At 40.6% G+C, this 17,515-nt stretch overlaps 1 protein-coding gene across 2 annotated transcripts in view; it reads right to left on the bottom strand.

The window, feature by feature from the left end:
- Positions 1-691: 691 nt before the first annotated feature.
- Positions 692-17,515, bottom strand: part of LOC107667867 (synapsin-1-like) — a 51,977-nt gene continuing 35,153 nt past the window's right edge. For both annotated transcript variants that reach the window (XM_016459594.1, XM_016459595.1), the window contains exons 3-9: positions 14,744-14,886; positions 14,365-14,439; positions 13,844-13,946; positions 9,432-9,584; positions 7,925-7,991; positions 2,907-3,537; positions 692-1,383 (exon numbers count right to left, since the gene is read on the bottom strand). In XM_016459594.1, the coding sequence (XP_016315080.1) occupies positions 1,254-1,383; positions 2,907-3,537; positions 7,925-7,991; positions 9,432-9,584; positions 13,844-13,946; positions 14,365-14,439; positions 14,744-14,886 (1,302 nt within the window). In that variant the 3' untranslated portion in view covers positions 692-1,253. The remainder of the gene's footprint in view (positions 1,384-2,906; positions 3,538-7,924; positions 7,992-9,431; positions 9,585-13,843; positions 13,947-14,364; positions 14,440-14,743; positions 14,887-17,515) is intronic.

Here is a 17,515-nt window from a genome sequence, read left to right as displayed (position 1 = left end):
CCCCCCCCCCCCCCCCAACTCATATTTTGTATAATAGTGTTAGTTTGGTTTTCTGGATGGGCTATGATGGCATAGGCTGACCATTAACCATTTAACCATAAACAGTTAGCAAAAACATTAGTCATCTACTGCCACCTTCTGGCAAAACATATTATGAATAGCTCACTTTTACCATCGCTCAGATGAGATTAAAGCTTTATTTGCCACAAAGTACATGAAAAATACATCATGATTTTTTTTCCCCAAAGCACAATAACCTTTTGAAAACCGAATGGCCAGGGTATTGTTGTTTGCACTTACTGATTGGGTCCTCTGGTTCTTAAAATGTGAAGAAACAAACAAATACTGCAAAAAGGTTACAAATACATGCACAACAGTAAGTGTGGCCACTTGATGCTTCAGCTGAATGTACATATAATGGGCAGACGGCAAACAGAGCACAGAGCACGCTGGTATGTCAGTGGAATGATGCGCCACGTGTTTATTGACACTTGTACAGAGAAAACAATTATCACCGGGTCATGCAAAGCAATAATACTGTGCAAAACGAAAACACAACATGAACAGTGTGACGCCGGAATAAACATGTATTCAAATTAAACTCCTGAGATGTTAAACATACAGTACAATACAATATGCAGAGATAATATAAACATGGCACTCATGAATATCTTGACAGGTTGATATGTCGCTAAAACACCAGGCGTTCCACTGAAATCCCACCACTGCACTGAAACAGACCAGTCCAAGCATTGATTATTGTAGGAAACTTGAAGAGGAAAGGGCTTTTATAAAGATTCCGAGGTATTGTTGAACTAATGTCTCACTGGCTAATGCTTACAACACATCAAGTAGTTACACACACACACACACACACACTACAGGGGATAAACAAGGGAAACTAGTCACAAATATTTGTCTCTGGGTAAAGAAAACACACTACCATGATACAGCTACAACATCGAGGGGCTATAGACGAATTCAGCATACTCCAGCCTCCTGTAACTGATTGCTTAAGAGCCATTCCCTCCTCATATAAATCCCAGTGTTTCGGAGCAGAGCGACTCAAAATACGGAAACACCAACATCTCGCGAGAACAATCACTGTACATCACTCTAACCTTCACTCGGATAATTACAGCAGAGTTGGGAGGAGGGGTTAAATGTACACAGCTACATGGAATTAACCTCAGACCAGGATGCATATCTGTCACTCGAGTGCCTGGCCACCTTTCGGCTGCGGGGTTTTGTCATTAGTCAGAGAACAGGCTTGCAAAAGACTTTCGCAAGTTTCGAATGGTCTCCGCCTTAGCTTCATCCTCGTTGCTGGAGCGGAAAGTCTCGCCAAAGGCGTTGAAGGCGTTGGTCAAGGACTGGGATTTGCTGCAAAACAGTGGGAAAAGCAAAAGGCAAATTTAGATCGTCTGTGAAGTTACGCCTTTGTTTGGGTAGTCGTGCAATGAACACGAGAGTAAGGTGTTGAAGGCAGAGGAACTCAGTCCCAATCATGGAGATGTACCTTCTTGCAGAGTTTGCAGCTCTGAACCAGGCCAATCACAGGATTCGATTTCAATGGAAAAGCACAAGCAGGTTTGGTGGAGCAGAGCTGATCCCTGCAGGAAGGTAGGACTGCGTTCCAACTCACATACTGTCCGTCCTATTCAGTATACTATGCTACATTATGATTAGCGGGTCCCAAAACATACCCTGCTGAAAAAAACCCCAGCATATGCCGTTTGGGTATGTTTTGAAGCATGATAGCTTGTTTGAGCCGGTTTAAGCTGGTCATGTGCTGGTCCTAAGCTGGTCCTAAGCAACTAGCTCCTGCTCAGGACTACCTCATAACCAGCTTATAACCAGCTCAGGGCCAGCTGAGGACCAATCAAGGACCAGCTCAAACCAGCTGCCATGCTTCAAAACATATGCTGTTTTTTTCAACAGGGTAGTACACTGAAAATAGCATGTCAAAGGTTTTGATATGCAAGAGAACTGATTTGCACTGTTTCTTCGAAAGTGTACATCAATTTTTACGCGTACGCGAGGGACAGCGTACAGTGTGCTTGATGCAAATTTCGCCATCAGAATAGTATGCATGTACTGTACGCGTACCACTCGATTGTTATAACCGCGCATACTTTGTACGTGCAGGTTGCACATGCGCATTGAATTTGTTTTGCAGTAATCAGTTGTTCCACAAGGTGGCAACACTGGCCCAGGCTGTTGTTTCACCGTAGAGAACGAATTTAAAGAGACAGAACAACAACAACAAAATAGCGGAGACTACAACAACAACAACAGACGGCTGCATTTACAAGCACTTGTGAGCAAGAGGTTATGGGATAACCCAGCTTTGGTTTAAAACAGTTCAAAAATATTTGTTATCAGTTATAAATTATGGGGAAAATAGAGCAGACACTGCACATGGATGAAGCTTTTAAGAGCGCATGTGTCGACCGCCCGCGTTCACGCACAACATCAAATGGAGTATACTTTGAAAGGCTACGTGTTCGACTGTACGCATATGCATACAAAAACTAAGTACACTTTGGGCTTTAGGCATACTGGCTACTTTATATGTCAAAGTTAATGTTTACCACCACTACCATATAGTATGTATTTTGTATAGCATGCATGTATGGGATTTATCCCACTTCTCCAGGAGAAGCACCCTAATGCAGGGCAGTGGTGTCCTGTCCTGCTCTTGGAGGGCCAATGTCCTGCAGAGTTTAGCTCCAGTCAGCTCTTGCGTGGAAGGTTCTAGCGAGTCTGAAGACATTGATTAGTTGGATCAGGTGTTTTTAATTAGGGTTGGGGCTAAACTCTGCAGGACAGTGGCCCTTAGAACGGTTTCTTGCTCAAATGGACACGCCTTGCAGCAAATGATCTCCAAGTGAAAAGATGCTTACTTCAACAGAGGATGGGTTGACTTCTGCTGGGGTGCAGGCTGTTCCTCCACAGGAGGCTGAGATTGGGTGGGTTTTGCTGGGGTAGGTTGGGCCGGGGCTGGGGTGGGAGCAGGGGAAGCAGTTGCTCTAACAGGGGCTTCAGATGTAGTAGTAGTCTGTGCTCGGGCTTCAGGTTTGACTTGCTCTCTGAGCACTGGTTTAGGCTGGAGCTGAGGTTTAGCTGGTGACGGGGGTTTAACAGGGCCTTTGGCTGGGGATTGCTCTTGAGCAGGGACTGGATCTGTCTGGGTTTGCCCAAGATTCTGATCTGTATCGCCCAGTTGAGCTTTCGGTTTGGCCTTGGTGGGAGGTGGGGTCTGGGGTTTGGGTTGGATCTGAGGCTTGGAGTTCCTCCGAACTGGAGGCACAGGCTTTGGGGGAAGGGGTTTGGGAGGTTGGGGTTTTGGGGGCAGTTCCGTTGGCTTCCCTGGAGTGGGTTCAGGTGCGGCTTGAGTCTGGGCTTTGGGCTGCTGCATGGTGGGTGGTAGAGTTGGGGTAGGGCCTGCTTTGGGCACAGGCTCCTGGTCAGGGACTGGCTCAGGTGTAGGCTCTTGACTCTTAGGTTGTGGGTCTTGGGGTTTCACTGCCCCCCCTAGGTTTAGTACAAAAGAGAGTCATCATATTATAACATTTTTACACGTTGAGGCTTGCAAGAAGGTTTTAAATCCAGCACCGGAAACTTTGCATGATTTATGATAAAAAAATTAAGGCGCCCCCAAGACTGGCCAAAGTAACCATACAAAGGGTAATTCCCAAGGTAAGAATAGTCATGTCCACAAAACAAAAGGAAAAGTCTTTACTCTAAACAAGCAGATGGGACAGTTAGCTTGCAGCAGTATCATAGGTGTGGATGTGAAGACTAATAGCTGCAGGTTCACAGCAACAGATCATGCATACAAAAGAACCAAGACCCAGAGGCTGCATGCGCCTTATTTAAAACAAAGACTGCATATCTTTTAGTGTTCACCCCTGGCCTTAATTGGGATGTTTTGCCTTGCCTTGTTTCAGATATACTTTGTTATACGTTTTATACAAAATCAGTGTTCTTTATAAAGTGCATAAAAAACATAAGGGACAGTTGGGATACATGCAGGAGCAGGTAAAATGTGGGAGATTCTTTGTTCTCTTGAGTATGAGAGAGAATTACGTAATGATCTAGTGAGCGAGGTGTGTCTTGTGGTTCTGCTTGTTTGTTTAAAAATACTTGATTATGTTTCTTGCTATCTCACTATAAATGAACATACAGTGGGCTTGACCCTTTAGAAAGTTTACAAAGACACTCAGAAGAATCTCATGCCTTTCATAAAGGGTATTCCATTTGAAATGAGTCTAACAAAAATATAATTCAGTAACACAGAACAGTAAGTCTGGGAAATGGGAGCTTTATTACTTTGGACATGAGGGGGAAAGACTAGATCTATATCAGACAGTAATCACAGGTGAAACCCAAGTACTGGATTTAAAGAGGCAGTGACATCAGCAAAGCCTAATCAACCCAAGTCAATGGGTATAAAGTCAGAGCACACTATGAGACGCTACATCAGCATATAGCGATGGAGATCTGATTCTTCACAAGAATCATGAGTACATTCATTGATTTCATTAGGTATACTTTTCACACAAAAAATATTTCAGATTTTTCCACTCTTTGGTAATGCATGCAAATATACTTAAGTAAACATTTCCCATGCAATATAAGGACATATTTTAAACTCGGAACATAGATACCTCTCGAGCATTATAGATACCATCTTGCATGTTGATAAAACAGTTAAAAGCATCAATATACCGAACAGTCACTACTCTGATAACACCCCAGACATCTCTCTTGTACATATTCAGTCTTGTCCAAGAACACTAAGAATCATGTCTTTACAACTGGAAAAGCTCATTGTTTGTGAAATATTGCATTATTAAACGTCAAGGCCAAATCTGTATCACTATATTAGCTTATTTAATTGAATGTCTTTGCATAAAAAACAGTGACTCCACTGAATGGCTAGAAAGTGGTACCTCTCTCGCTACTGTGAAATTGCATTGCATTCATGACACACAGGTGATGGCTGTGAGAGAAAAAACTCAAATCGGTGTGTAAATAGTCATAAGATTATTTTAAGAGATCTCTTAAAATTTGCTTTCTTGTTTGGGTGAATGTCACAAAAACACGTTTAGGTCACATTTCACGACAAAATCAAAAGATAAAGAAAACATTTAACAAAATGAAAAATCTCATTACTGTAATGAATCCAGATATTTTACTTTGAGGTTTTTTGGTATTTATTTACTATTATTCGTGTGGTGATTCTAATTGGTGTAATACTACAAATGTGTTTTGCATTTAAATGGTCAGAAATGAAAGGCAGTACAGCAAATATGCTGTGATATCATTTTACCCCCTTAATCATCATGAAAATAATGCTAAATTGCAATACAAAAAACCTCAATGGTTTTACAGTTTTTCTCGATTGCTTAAACACTATCACCAGGCTTTTGAACTAAAATTTCAAAACCATAACGCCATTTATCAAAAAGCACACCCATTTCCCTAAACTATAAACACTATTCCCCTTTTTGACACATGAATCAGATTTGTTGAACTGTCACTGCAAAACTGTACACACAAATCCCTTCATTTCTCATTGCCTAGACCATGTTGTCATTTAGAAAGCACTAGCATTCAATATTGTTCACTCAAGTCAGCATAGCTTGAGCTCAATTAGCAAACAATTACCCAGGTGGAAACACTAAGAGTCAAAATGTATCACACACCAATCAGAACCTTCAATAGATAGATAAAAGAGCCCAAGTCAGTTCATTCAGTTTTGGAACAATGGATCCAGAGAGATGTGATTGAAAAGGTCAAGGACACCAGAGAGGAGGAGGAGGAGGAAGAGGATGAGCAAGAGCAGTAAGGAGTGGAGGAAGAGGTGAAGGAAGAGGAAGAGGAGAAGGATGAGGATGAGGGGCAAGGAGACAAGGAGTCTCAGATGAAATTCGTGCCACTAGTTGACCATGTCCTTGTCCATGGTATGACTATGAGGGAGGCTGGGCAATGAGTTCAGCCAAACTTAAGTTGCTTCACCGTCGCCTCGATCATAAGAACCTTCAGGGAGGAAAACAGGTAGGTGTACCTCAGTGTACTCTACTGTAACTTTTGAGTGCTGTACTCTGTTACAACACATGCATCAAATTGCCTTACATACAGATAGAGTTTCTGTCTGCTTCCATTTTGTAAAAAGGATGTTACAGTTACAGTAATCAGTACTTCTATTTTTGTAGGACACAGAGACGATGGAATGGAAGAAGCCTGACTAGACATTTCAGCTGATGCCAGGGGTGGATCAGGCATGCAAGAGGATTTCCCCCCCGCTGCCTAGCTAGGGCCAGTATAGCCTGTGATGTGGATGAGATTCTCTGGCCTGACCCAGAACAAAGATGTGATGCTGGGGCGGAATATTTTTTGTTGTTGTTTGGTGTATTGTACTGTACAGTACATTAAGGAATAAAAAATGTGCAAATGTATACGTGTTCATTATGTGAAAAGTTCCTTGAGGGGGAGAACCACAAGCAACATAACTTATTACTGTTTTTTGTTTTTGGTTTTTGTAGTATTGTTTTGAATTTATCTCACCAGTGTGTAAGACTATGTTGTAGTGTATGTGTTTTTGAGGGCTTGTGTGTGATGTCTGAGGCCAAAGTTTGGTTTTTCAGCAAGAGTGAATGGTTTTGAGTGTAGAGCTTCATTTTGACCTGAAAATAGGATGTTTGGGGAATTGGGTGAGACATTATGGATTTGTGTTTACTGTTTTGAGAATATGAGGCATAGTTTCAAGAAATGTGTTTAAGCAATCGAGAAAAACTGTAAAATAGGCTTTATTTTCATTATGCAAAATATAAGTTTATTTACTCTTTTGATTTTGGGGGTGATATATTAACATGACACTTTCTTGACACGTTTCTTGTGATTCACCCATTTTGACAATTTCACTACAGTAGGTTTTGTATTGCTCAGAAGGATATGTAACATAAGCTGACAGTCAAGAGGTCATGGGAGGAAGGACTCATCTGCTAAATCTAACGAACCTATTCTGAAACCTTCATTAAACCTGATCCTAAAATTGACTGGCTTAAGTTGGAAATGTAATGGCCATTCAGTTGTATGGCTCCTCGTGGTTATCTGTTTACAGTTCATCAGGCTGAAAGAAAATCTTCTTGGTAACCTTGAGAAAACAAATGTTTAAGACAGCTTCAAACAATTCCAAAGAACTACCTTCTGACGCCTCTTTAGAAACCATGCTGCAAGTACTAAAAACACTTTAAAATCTTATTTAAAAAAAAAAGAAGAAAGTTATTGAATACACGTGGTTGTGTATTCAGCATGTAAACACATGGACTTACAACAGCAAGCTTGCTTGCACATCACTCATGCAAAACCACAAACACTACATTTATATAAATAAAAACAAAACATCACACATATAGCACGCACACACAAATGTTACAGCACACACCCAAAAGCAAATCTCAGCTAGACGATTAGGAACTACCCTTACTGAAACAAGTTAAAGTACAAAAGGTCAACAATCTTTCATATTGACCACATGAGACACCACAGCACTGGACTTTGCTTAGGCACAGTTAGAATTATTCTTTAGCTGGCAGCGACAACCCTGGATACCACACGACTAACAAAGGAAACGAATGCAGCCACCAGAAGCAAACAAGGACAGAAAAGTGAACAGTACAGAAAAACACTTCATAGGGGAGAGCGACACAGTCAAGGCAGATTCTGAAGAGCACACGCTCCAAACCACTGCATCTGTCACTATCTTAACCTCAACCGGCAGCAGTGAACTGAGCTTTCGATTTATTGTGGGCTGAACCATGTATCTGGAATTGTGGCAGTGGAAATCATTTTGCCTGGACTTGTTTTGGTCCGACTGCAACTCCGTTACAGTCGAGAATGTACTGTAAACAACCTTGTGGAGGGGGCCGCTGGCCGAGGGTCTTGCTGGGGTCAGTCAGGCTTTCTTTTAAGGCAGTGCTCTGTAGACACACACAAACAAACACACTCAAATGGTTTTCAGTCTTAGTGCATTTCCACTGATCCCACACCAGGGGGCGACACTAGACAGAAAGAGTAACAACAGCCACAGAAACGATTTTTTAGGAGAAATTTAAAGTGACAGTTCACCTAAAAAAAATGTACTCATCCAAACCTGTATGATTTTCAAAAGAAGATGTCTCAGACATTAAAAAAGATCTCTCTCCCCCCCCCCATACATTTGAAGTCATTGATCTCCAATGTTTTGAAACTTTTATTGCACAGACTAAGACAGTTTGGGCGAGTAAATGATGACAGAATTGACATTTTATGTTCAAGTGCAGCCCAAAAGAGCTGTGAATATACTATAAGCATACTTTGTTTGTTAAAATACTGCATATATTTTTACATGTTTTGTGCAATTTGCTGTGCATTTGTTATTTAGCTGGTCACCCCAAACAGTTCTTGTGTGTTAATGGTGCAGTGAATCTCAGGATATACTGTCCTAAATTATCAGAAGGATTTCAGTAAAACAAACATTTAAACTAGAGAAAAATTGTAGTGCTCCAAGGTGTCCACTTGTTTTTAATTCACATGCACTCTGCACTTTTTTGCACGATTAAATTTATGAAATAAAAAATGTTTTGCTACACTTTTTCAGCCTGTATTGGATTCTGTGTGTGGCTGGATACCTTCTTGTTTGTTTTCAAGTAAAACAAATATTCAAATAGTAGTTTTCTGAAGAAAGTGTAAAGGCTTCTGTTTGTGAGCTTTGGTTAGTGGTGCTGCATTGAGAGACAAAACCCTGTTTGCTGCTCAACGCTGGCTTTTTATAGCTGCCCTTTTAATTTGTTTGACAGAAACTTTCCTTAATAAGCCTTTATGTGACCAAGTTCTTCTGTGCTCTAAATCACTCACAGATCTTTTGACAGTTCGATAATCTCTATTTAGTTTTTGCAAAATATTAGTTGTTTTTGTTTTTGTTTCTCATCTTCAGTAAGATCGTTCTTCCTCCCCATATTGCATGAGAACTGTAACTCACTTAAAGCCTGTTTAAAGGCAATTCTGAGAACTGTTTCTAAACACATTATAAATCTTAGAAATGTATTGCTGAAACATGCTACAAAGACTGTGAACTATCATTCAAAGTTGGTTAATAACACCTTTTTCTGTGGTGTGACAAACTCAGAACACATTTTTAATATTGCTTTACACGGACTTTAATAATGTGGAACAACACACTTTAAGCAGGTTTTTCCTGGCAAACTATTTAGCAAACCTGTCTGAGAGTGATACTAGTTTTCTAAAAAGATACGAGACATAAACCAAACAAATACTTTCTTAGAAAAACTACAACTGAATGTTTATTTTGAAGGTGAAATCCTTCTGGCACGACTCTTGAGGTGTTGCAGTGCTGTAGCAGTGGAGTGTGATGAGCGTACTTGTGCAGGTTGGACAGTGGTTGGAGGTCTCTGAGGGGATCGAGCTGTTGTGCGGCCCGAGTCTTGGTTCATCTTGGCCAGAACGATGGCAGTGATCAGCTGACGGTCCTCCAGCTGGTGATCTCCAATCAGCTGCATCGACGAGCCCACCACCTACAGCCAAACACACAGCAGCATTAACACAGGAAGATCCATCCATCCGTCCGTCCGTCCATCTGTCTGTCTATTATATTTATAATCTGTCTGTCTGTCTGTCTGTCTATCTGTCTATCTATCTATCTATCTATCTATCTATCTATCTATCCGTCTGTCTGTCCATCCGTCCGTCCTGTCCTATCTTATCCTATCCTATCCTATCCTATCCTATCTGTTCGTCTGTCTGTCTGTCTATCTATCTATCTATCTATCTATCTATCTATCTATCTATCTATCTATCTATCTATCCGTCTGTCTGTCCATCCATCCGTCCTGTCCTATCTTATCCTATCCTATCCTATCCTATCCTATCTGTTCGTCTGTCTGTCTGTCTGTCTGTCTGTCTGTCTGTCTATCTATCTATCTATCTATCTATCTATCTATCCATCCATCCATCCGTCCATCCATCCATCCATCCATGTAGTGTGTGATGTGCTGCTCCTGCACTCAATGAGGATGCGTTCATTCACTGTGCTCACATAGAAAACAGTTTCCATAGCAACATACTAAGACTCTTATAATGAAGCAAAACATTTCAACAGCAACAAAAATGCTTTGAACATGATAGTTCATCATCTGACATGAGATTATTTGCCATAAACAAATATCTCTAAGCTAAAGGAAGAATGATGTCCGTTTTGGAGACAATGAGATGATTTTGTCATTGTGGCACGCCACAGGGAGAAAACAATCATGACCACATCCTTCCATGATGGAAACTCAAAATATTGTCTTTTTTTATCACATCAAAATTAATTTACTGAAAGCGTTGGAAATGAGGCATTTTTCTGAGAAATGTTATTGTCTTGTGAGATCAAGAAATGTCTCATTATTGTAAATGTCCACTCCCAAAGCGCCAAAAACTACAGCTTGTGCAACAGTCCTGAGCATCACTACACCCGTCTCACTGAAACAAGACGGGACAGCAGGAGTTTTCATTCATTAGTGTGCAGTGATTACAGTTTCATCAGTGATACATTTCATTTGGAAGCCGTACAGTTTCTTTGTGTGTGGAAAAGACACATTTACGTAATAATAAACGTGGAACACACAACACTATTATACATTTATTTATTTAACACATTTCAAATGTGCACCTAACAGAACTTTACATACTAACTTGTCTATTTTGTATATTGTGTTTTTGCTATTTTGCACATTGTCTATTTTGTATATTTGTATATTATTCTTTCTATTATCTGTGTCTTGTCTTGTCACTGTCATTCTGTTGCACTGTGGAGCTTCTGTCACTAAAACAAATTCCTCATATGTGTAAACACACCTGGCAATAAAGCTCATTCTGATTCTGATTCTGATTCTGATTAAGTTAATCAGTGATAACTCCTCGTTCACTGAAACACTTTACACTCACTGGAAAAGTCAAAAACAGCTGTGTCAAGAAGCGTCAGGACACAGCTTCAGGGTTCCCACTCTTCTTCAGTGATCATTTTCCAGGACATTTGTAATTTAATTATGGCAGAAATACAAGACATGGATCACGCCCTAAAGTAATATCTTCCTCTCTCGAGCAGTCTTTAAAAACATACAGTTTATGGCCATGACTATAAAACTATTATATCAGCCTCCTAATTATTCATTACAACAAATTTTTAGAACCAATTTCAGTACGTGTTTTCATCTCATTTTTATTTCAGTCCAGTTAAATTGTAAAGCATTTCTCTAAAAACTCAGAGAAAACATTAACCTGTTAATATGAATTATATATAACTTTGAGTCTTATTTTCAAACAAGTAGTTATATATGGATTCTTAACATCTTGTATCTCACAATCGTCATTCTTTTAAGCAGACATATTTATTTGTATAAATCATATATGTGACCCTGGAGCACAAAACCAGTCATAAGGGTCAATTTTTCTAAATTGAGATTTATGCATCATCTGAAAGCTGAATAAATAATCTTTCCATTGATGTATGGTTTGTTAGGATAGGACAATATTTGGCTGAGATACAACTATTTGAAAATCTGGAATCTGAGGGTGCAAAAAAATCTAAATATTGAGAAAATCATCTTTAAAGTTGTTCAAATGAAGTTCTTAGCAATGCATATTACTAATCAAACATTAAGTTTTGATATATTTACGGTAGGAAATTTACAAAATATCTTCATGGAACATGATCTTTTCTTAATATCCTAATGATTTTTGGCATAAAATAAAAATCTATAATTTTGACCCATACAATGTATTGTTGGCTATTGCTACAAATATACCCCAGCGACTTATGACTGCTTTTGTGCTCCAGGGTCACATATGAAAAAAAATTGAATCAGTTCATTATTAATGCTAATAATAATATTAAAGAAAACAATGTAATATTGGCATGTACCCTTCAAATATTTTAAGTATTGCTTTAAAAGGTATTGCAATAAAAAAAAAGCAATTGCTATAAAATGTATTGTGTTTTTTCTTCCAATATTTTGAGCATCATTAACATTGAGCTTCTTTGCGTTCATCTTCAGCATTCTTGCCTTTGTTAATAGCCTGTTTACAGACTTTGTAATATTTCCACACAGATGACATTTTGGAAAATGCTTGTAATACAGTTTGTGCGCAAGTCCAGAACAGCGATCGGCTAAAATAAATAATAAATAATACCGTCTTCTGTCATTTTGGCAGTAATCAGCGTTGTTTATGTTCAGGATAAAGCTCGTGCATGCTGAACGTAAACAACGCTGATTATGTTGTGTACATATGTGATACTCTACAAAATGGCGGAAGACGGTACCTCGGGGAGAAGAATTGTTGAATAAAGTCGTTATTTTGTTTTCTTTGCACACAAAAAGTACTCTCGTAGCTTCGTATAATTGCGGATGAACCACAGATGTCACATGGATTATTTTAACGATGTCTTTGCTACGTTTCTGGACTTGGGAACATTTCAGTTGCATTTCTGTCTATGGGAGGGTCAGAGAGCTCTCAGAATTCATCATAATATCTTAATTTGTGTTCCGAAGATGAACGGAGGTCTTACGGGTTTGAAACGACGTGAGGGCGAGTAATTAATGACAGAATTTTAATTTTTGGGTGAAATAACCCTTTAATTGTTTCGGGCCAGTGGTGAACTGTTCGTTCTTGGCTAAAGGAAAACAATTACATTTTTAAAATGATAATTTTTTTAGGACAACTACAAGATTGTCAGATTGTCAGTTTTCCAGGTTTTCTAGGACGCGTGGGAATCCTGAATCATCAGTGATGCCATTGACTCTTGTAAGGTCAAAAATTATCAAAGACTTCTGCTTTCCTGTCCGCGCTTATTTCCGTCGTTGGTATAAGTGGCAGTGGGTGGTAATAGACTAGAAATGTACAGTTTTATACCATCGTGCTGATAACGTTTCTTTAGTCATTCGGCAATCCTACAGCCTGAACCACCGTAGGGAAACCATCCTTACACTCTCATGTGACCGACTGCAACATTTAAGTCATTTTGTTACAAGATTGCGACTGTACTTTTATGTCATTGCTGAGAGGTGGTTTGGTTTACAGGTTTAGGAGTAAAAGGTGGATTCAGGTGCTGAAAAATAGCTTTTTAATAGTGTAATGTAATTAAAAGTCTTGTGACTATAAACCTATCTGGCTGTTATGTGTTATATTGTTTAAAATGGTTTTGCTTTAAGGCAGGGATGGAGTTCTAAAACGTCATGCCAGTACAACAAAACCTATTTATTTTTAGTTATAACAAAACACACTGTGGTCAAATCATGGTGAGCTGACATCACACCAGTGACGCCTGTCTTATGAGACTGGGTTTACTGGCTGCTTTTGGCAGAATTTGTATGAACTCTTCCACATTTTTTGGCCAAGTTTGTTGTTTGATGCCAAGTGTAAAGAAAATTACCTGCACGTGTGGATATTAGCAGGAAATGAAAAACTACAGGAGTGTCCTTAGAACGTAAACACTTGAGTTCTTCTCTCGCATGAGCAAAAAAAGTGAGCTTCCAAAGAACTATTGCTATGTCTGACTCACATTCCTAACAATGGATTGGCAAGGAATTATGTGTTTTCTGCAAAACCTCAGAAGGCATGCACCCATTGGTCTGTGTCCTGGCACAATACTCAGTCACTGTGGTCAACGCCTCCTCTCATAACTATAAACGAATCACACATTGTCTGGTGTTGATCTTCACCTATCAGCTCACATGCGATAACATGAGAGGTCAGGTGGTTTGAATCAGTGCTTGTGTCACTATGCTCTCACCTCAGTGATATAGTCCTTTCCGTCCTTTCCATGTATGGCTTTAACAGCACAGATGTCTAGACCTCCAAAGACATCCGCACAGGTGTCCACCCACAGCTTATACCTGCAGGACAGAAGAGCTTTCACTTTCCCAATTCCTGGTTTCTGATCGCTTCACGTTGAGTTATAAAATGAACTGCCTGTTGAACGCCTACTTCAAAATCCTGATCATATGTGCAGTTTTCTTTTCCAACTCTACATTGACGTGACTAATAAATTCTGAAGCGATTCTATAGTTTATTCTGTAATAGCCAATCTGGGATGTGTTTCCTGTACAACCCTGTCATAACTTACTATAGTATAATGCATTGGTGGAGAAATTAATTAGCTATTCATGACTGTTTCCCAAAAGCACAGTATTTTAGTAGCACATCCGTCATTCAAACAATGTTGCTTCAACAATATACGGACAAGTGGTGGAGTAATAACATCTGCACCAATACAGCAAGTTCATCCAGAGCATGTCTATCTGTCGTACTCACCTGTCAGTCATGGCTACTTGCTCCAGCATGGCAGAGCCAGTGTTTGATTTCCAGTTGCCAGAGATGGATGTTCTCCTGTGAATCACAACACATACTGTATCACATATTCAGCCTGCGCAATGATTTCACCAATCTTTATCAAAGGAATGCTTCACCAGAAAATTATAATTTGCTATTGTATGACATCAGAAGATGCATAGACTGCTATTATGATAAGATATTATGATTTTTTTTGTGATCATTCTCTGCATCCTTTTTGAAGCTTGAAAGCCTCAGTTCCCATTAATTGTCATTTCATGGATCAGGAATGACTTGAGGGTCTACCAGCTTGAGATAGATGGTCTATTACTGTAAGCTGTGTCGGTGCAGCTGTACTTACATGTACGCTTTGTAGTCAGAACCGATCTTCTGGACCCTGATGTCATATTTAGCATCAATGAAAGGCTCTGTGGTGGTGTAGGTTTGAGTGATGGCCACAACACTCGCAATGTCTTGGAAGTCACTGTGATTGTCAACTTTCACCTGCCAAGGCAATGTTTCATTAATATGTTGTCCTGTTATCAATGGGGCTGAGACTCATTAATGGATATGTTGGGTGAAGTGTGTAATTTCTGTGAAATCAGCAGCTTTGAAAGAAGTATTAAACACTTACTCTATTGGCTCTTTTAAAGGAAAACAGGTAAACAGTGCCTTGGTTAAGACATTGACTGATAGTCGTGTGGATTATTAGTATGTATATGCACAGAGAACTTCTCACAAAAACATATGCCTAGTTTACAACACATGCGCAGGTGCATTAATTTGTTCTTAACACTGTCCTAATGAATTTGGAGTTCATTAAATTATTTCACAATCTAACAGAATTTGGTACACAGAATGTACACACTTGATTTATTTCTGTTCAAAACTGTACACATCAGGGTTATTATCGTTAACTGTGCAACTACATGTCAACTAGAAGTCATTCGTAGACTAGTAGACTGCTAACACTTTATATTGATGCTCCACAACAGACATTCTACTGACTATAAGTAACTTTGCAAGTAATTCTAATAACCTTAACCTAACAGTCTACTAATACTCTAATGCATTTACAAATTAATCATGAGTTAGTTGACATATAGTTGCACAGTTACTTAGAGTTAACAGAATGTCTAAAGAAGACCATCAAAATAACGTGTAAACAAACTATTAAAAACATGATTAAAAATGGAAATAAAAAATAAACGAAGATTAAAAAGTAATAAAAAAGAGTAAAAGGCAGCACTTTATTTTAAGGTGTCCTTGTTACACGTTACATGTACTTACTATTATAATAACAATTAATTATGCATAATTACATGCAATTAACGCTAAGACAAACCCTAATCCTAATCCTAACCACATTGTCAGGGATAGTCCAGCCTCGTCAGGCCCAATCACCTCACACACCCGTTCACAATCACCGGAGTACTAATCAGCCGCACCTGTCACCACCTCATCAACACTAGCTCAAATGCTCAGTCACTGCAGTCACACTTCGTCTGGTCTTGAGTTCACTACGCTACTCCTTACCTGACTCACTAACCTGGACTCCATCCTGAAACCTACCAGTCTCTGTGTCATCCTCTTCAGCCCGATCCTAGAAGGAACCCGTCTTCACGTGAGCTAGATCCCTCGTCCCTCACGACCCTCGGTGAGTACTATCCAGCTCAGCCCTCAAATTGCTACCTTGACTAGAATGAATGTATCATTAATTTCATCTCACCAATTCCTTTCAGCGCAAGCCCTTGTAGACTCTGGTTCTTCAGGGAACTTCATATCCCGTAACACACTCCAACGACTTCAACTACGACCGCTGAAATATGCCCATGTCCTTAATATCCTCACCATCCATGGAAAGCCGTTGGGTCGTGGGAAGATTCAGCTATTCTCCCCCACCATCACGCTCCGCATTGGGTGCCTTCATGAGGAACTCATCTCTTTTCTGGTGCTGGAGAATTCCACAGCGGAAATCATCCTGGGACACCCTTGGTTAACCCAACATGCACCCATCATTAACTGGACCATCAGCGAAGTTATACACTGGAGTGAGTACTGTCGGCAGCACTGTATGTCCCAAGTTCTCCCTCTGTCACCTGGTTTCCTCCCGGTCTGTGCCACCTCCATCGAGAGCCCCGAACCCACAGAACCTCCCAGCATTCCCAGTGAATACCGGGCGTTTCAGGATGTGTTCAGTAAGCGGGCCGCGACGAAACTACCACCTCATCGGCCATGGGACTGTACCATAGATTTGCTGCCTGGAGCTCAACTCCCTAAGGGTAGGGTATACCCGTTGTTCATCCCGGAGCAAGGAGCGATGGAGGAGTACATTAAGGAGGCTCTCCAGCAAGGCTTCATCCGGCCCTCCACCTCACCGGCCGCATCCAGTTTCTTCTTTGTGGGCAAGAAGGACGGAGGCTTGCGGCCTTGTATTGATTACCGAACTCTCAACTCACAAACCGTGAAATATCCGTATCCCCTTCCACTGGTGCCGGCCACCCTAGAGGAACTTCGTGGAGCTCGTATATTCTCCAAGCTGGATCTGCGAAGCGCCTATATCCTCGTTCGTATCCGCCATGGTGACGAGTGGAAGACCGCCTTCATACTGGCCACAACCCAAGACCGTTAAGGAACTCCAACGCTTTCTAGGATTCTCAAATTTCTACCGTCGTTTCATCCACCACTTCAGTCAGCACACAGCCTCCCTCACGTTCATGCTCCGAAATAAGCCCAAGTCTCTGTCCTGGACGCCCACAACCATCCAAAGTTTTGAAGGACTGAAGGAAGCCTTCTGCACCACTCCTACCCTCGTGCTTCCCGATCCTCAGAGACCGTTTGTTGTGGAAGTAGATGCGTCCACAGTAGGGGTGGGATCGGTGCTCTCCCAGCATTCTGGAGAGCCTCCTATCCTCCATCCCTGTGCATACTTCTCCCGCAAGCTTTCCCCGGCGGAGCAAAATTATGACATCGGGAACCGCGAGCTTCTCGCCATCAAACTCGCTCTGGAGGAGTGGAGACATCGACATACCGGCCCGGACACAAGAACACCAGAGCAGACGCTCTGTCGCCCCTTCCTCAGGCCACGGAACGATTGATAACCCCGGAGACCATTCTCCCTCCAGCCCTCATT

Source organism: Sinocyclocheilus anshuiensis, unplaced genomic scaffold (assembly GCF_001515605.1).
Source record: "Sinocyclocheilus anshuiensis isolate Anshui unplaced genomic scaffold, SAMN03320099.WGS_v1.1 scaffold2615, whole genome shotgun sequence".
Taxonomy (NCBI): domain Eukaryota; kingdom Metazoa; phylum Chordata; class Actinopteri; order Cypriniformes; family Cyprinidae; genus Sinocyclocheilus; species Sinocyclocheilus anshuiensis.
The sequence above is the reverse complement of the archived record's forward strand: the minus strand, read 5'-3'. Positions and strand labels throughout refer to the sequence as shown.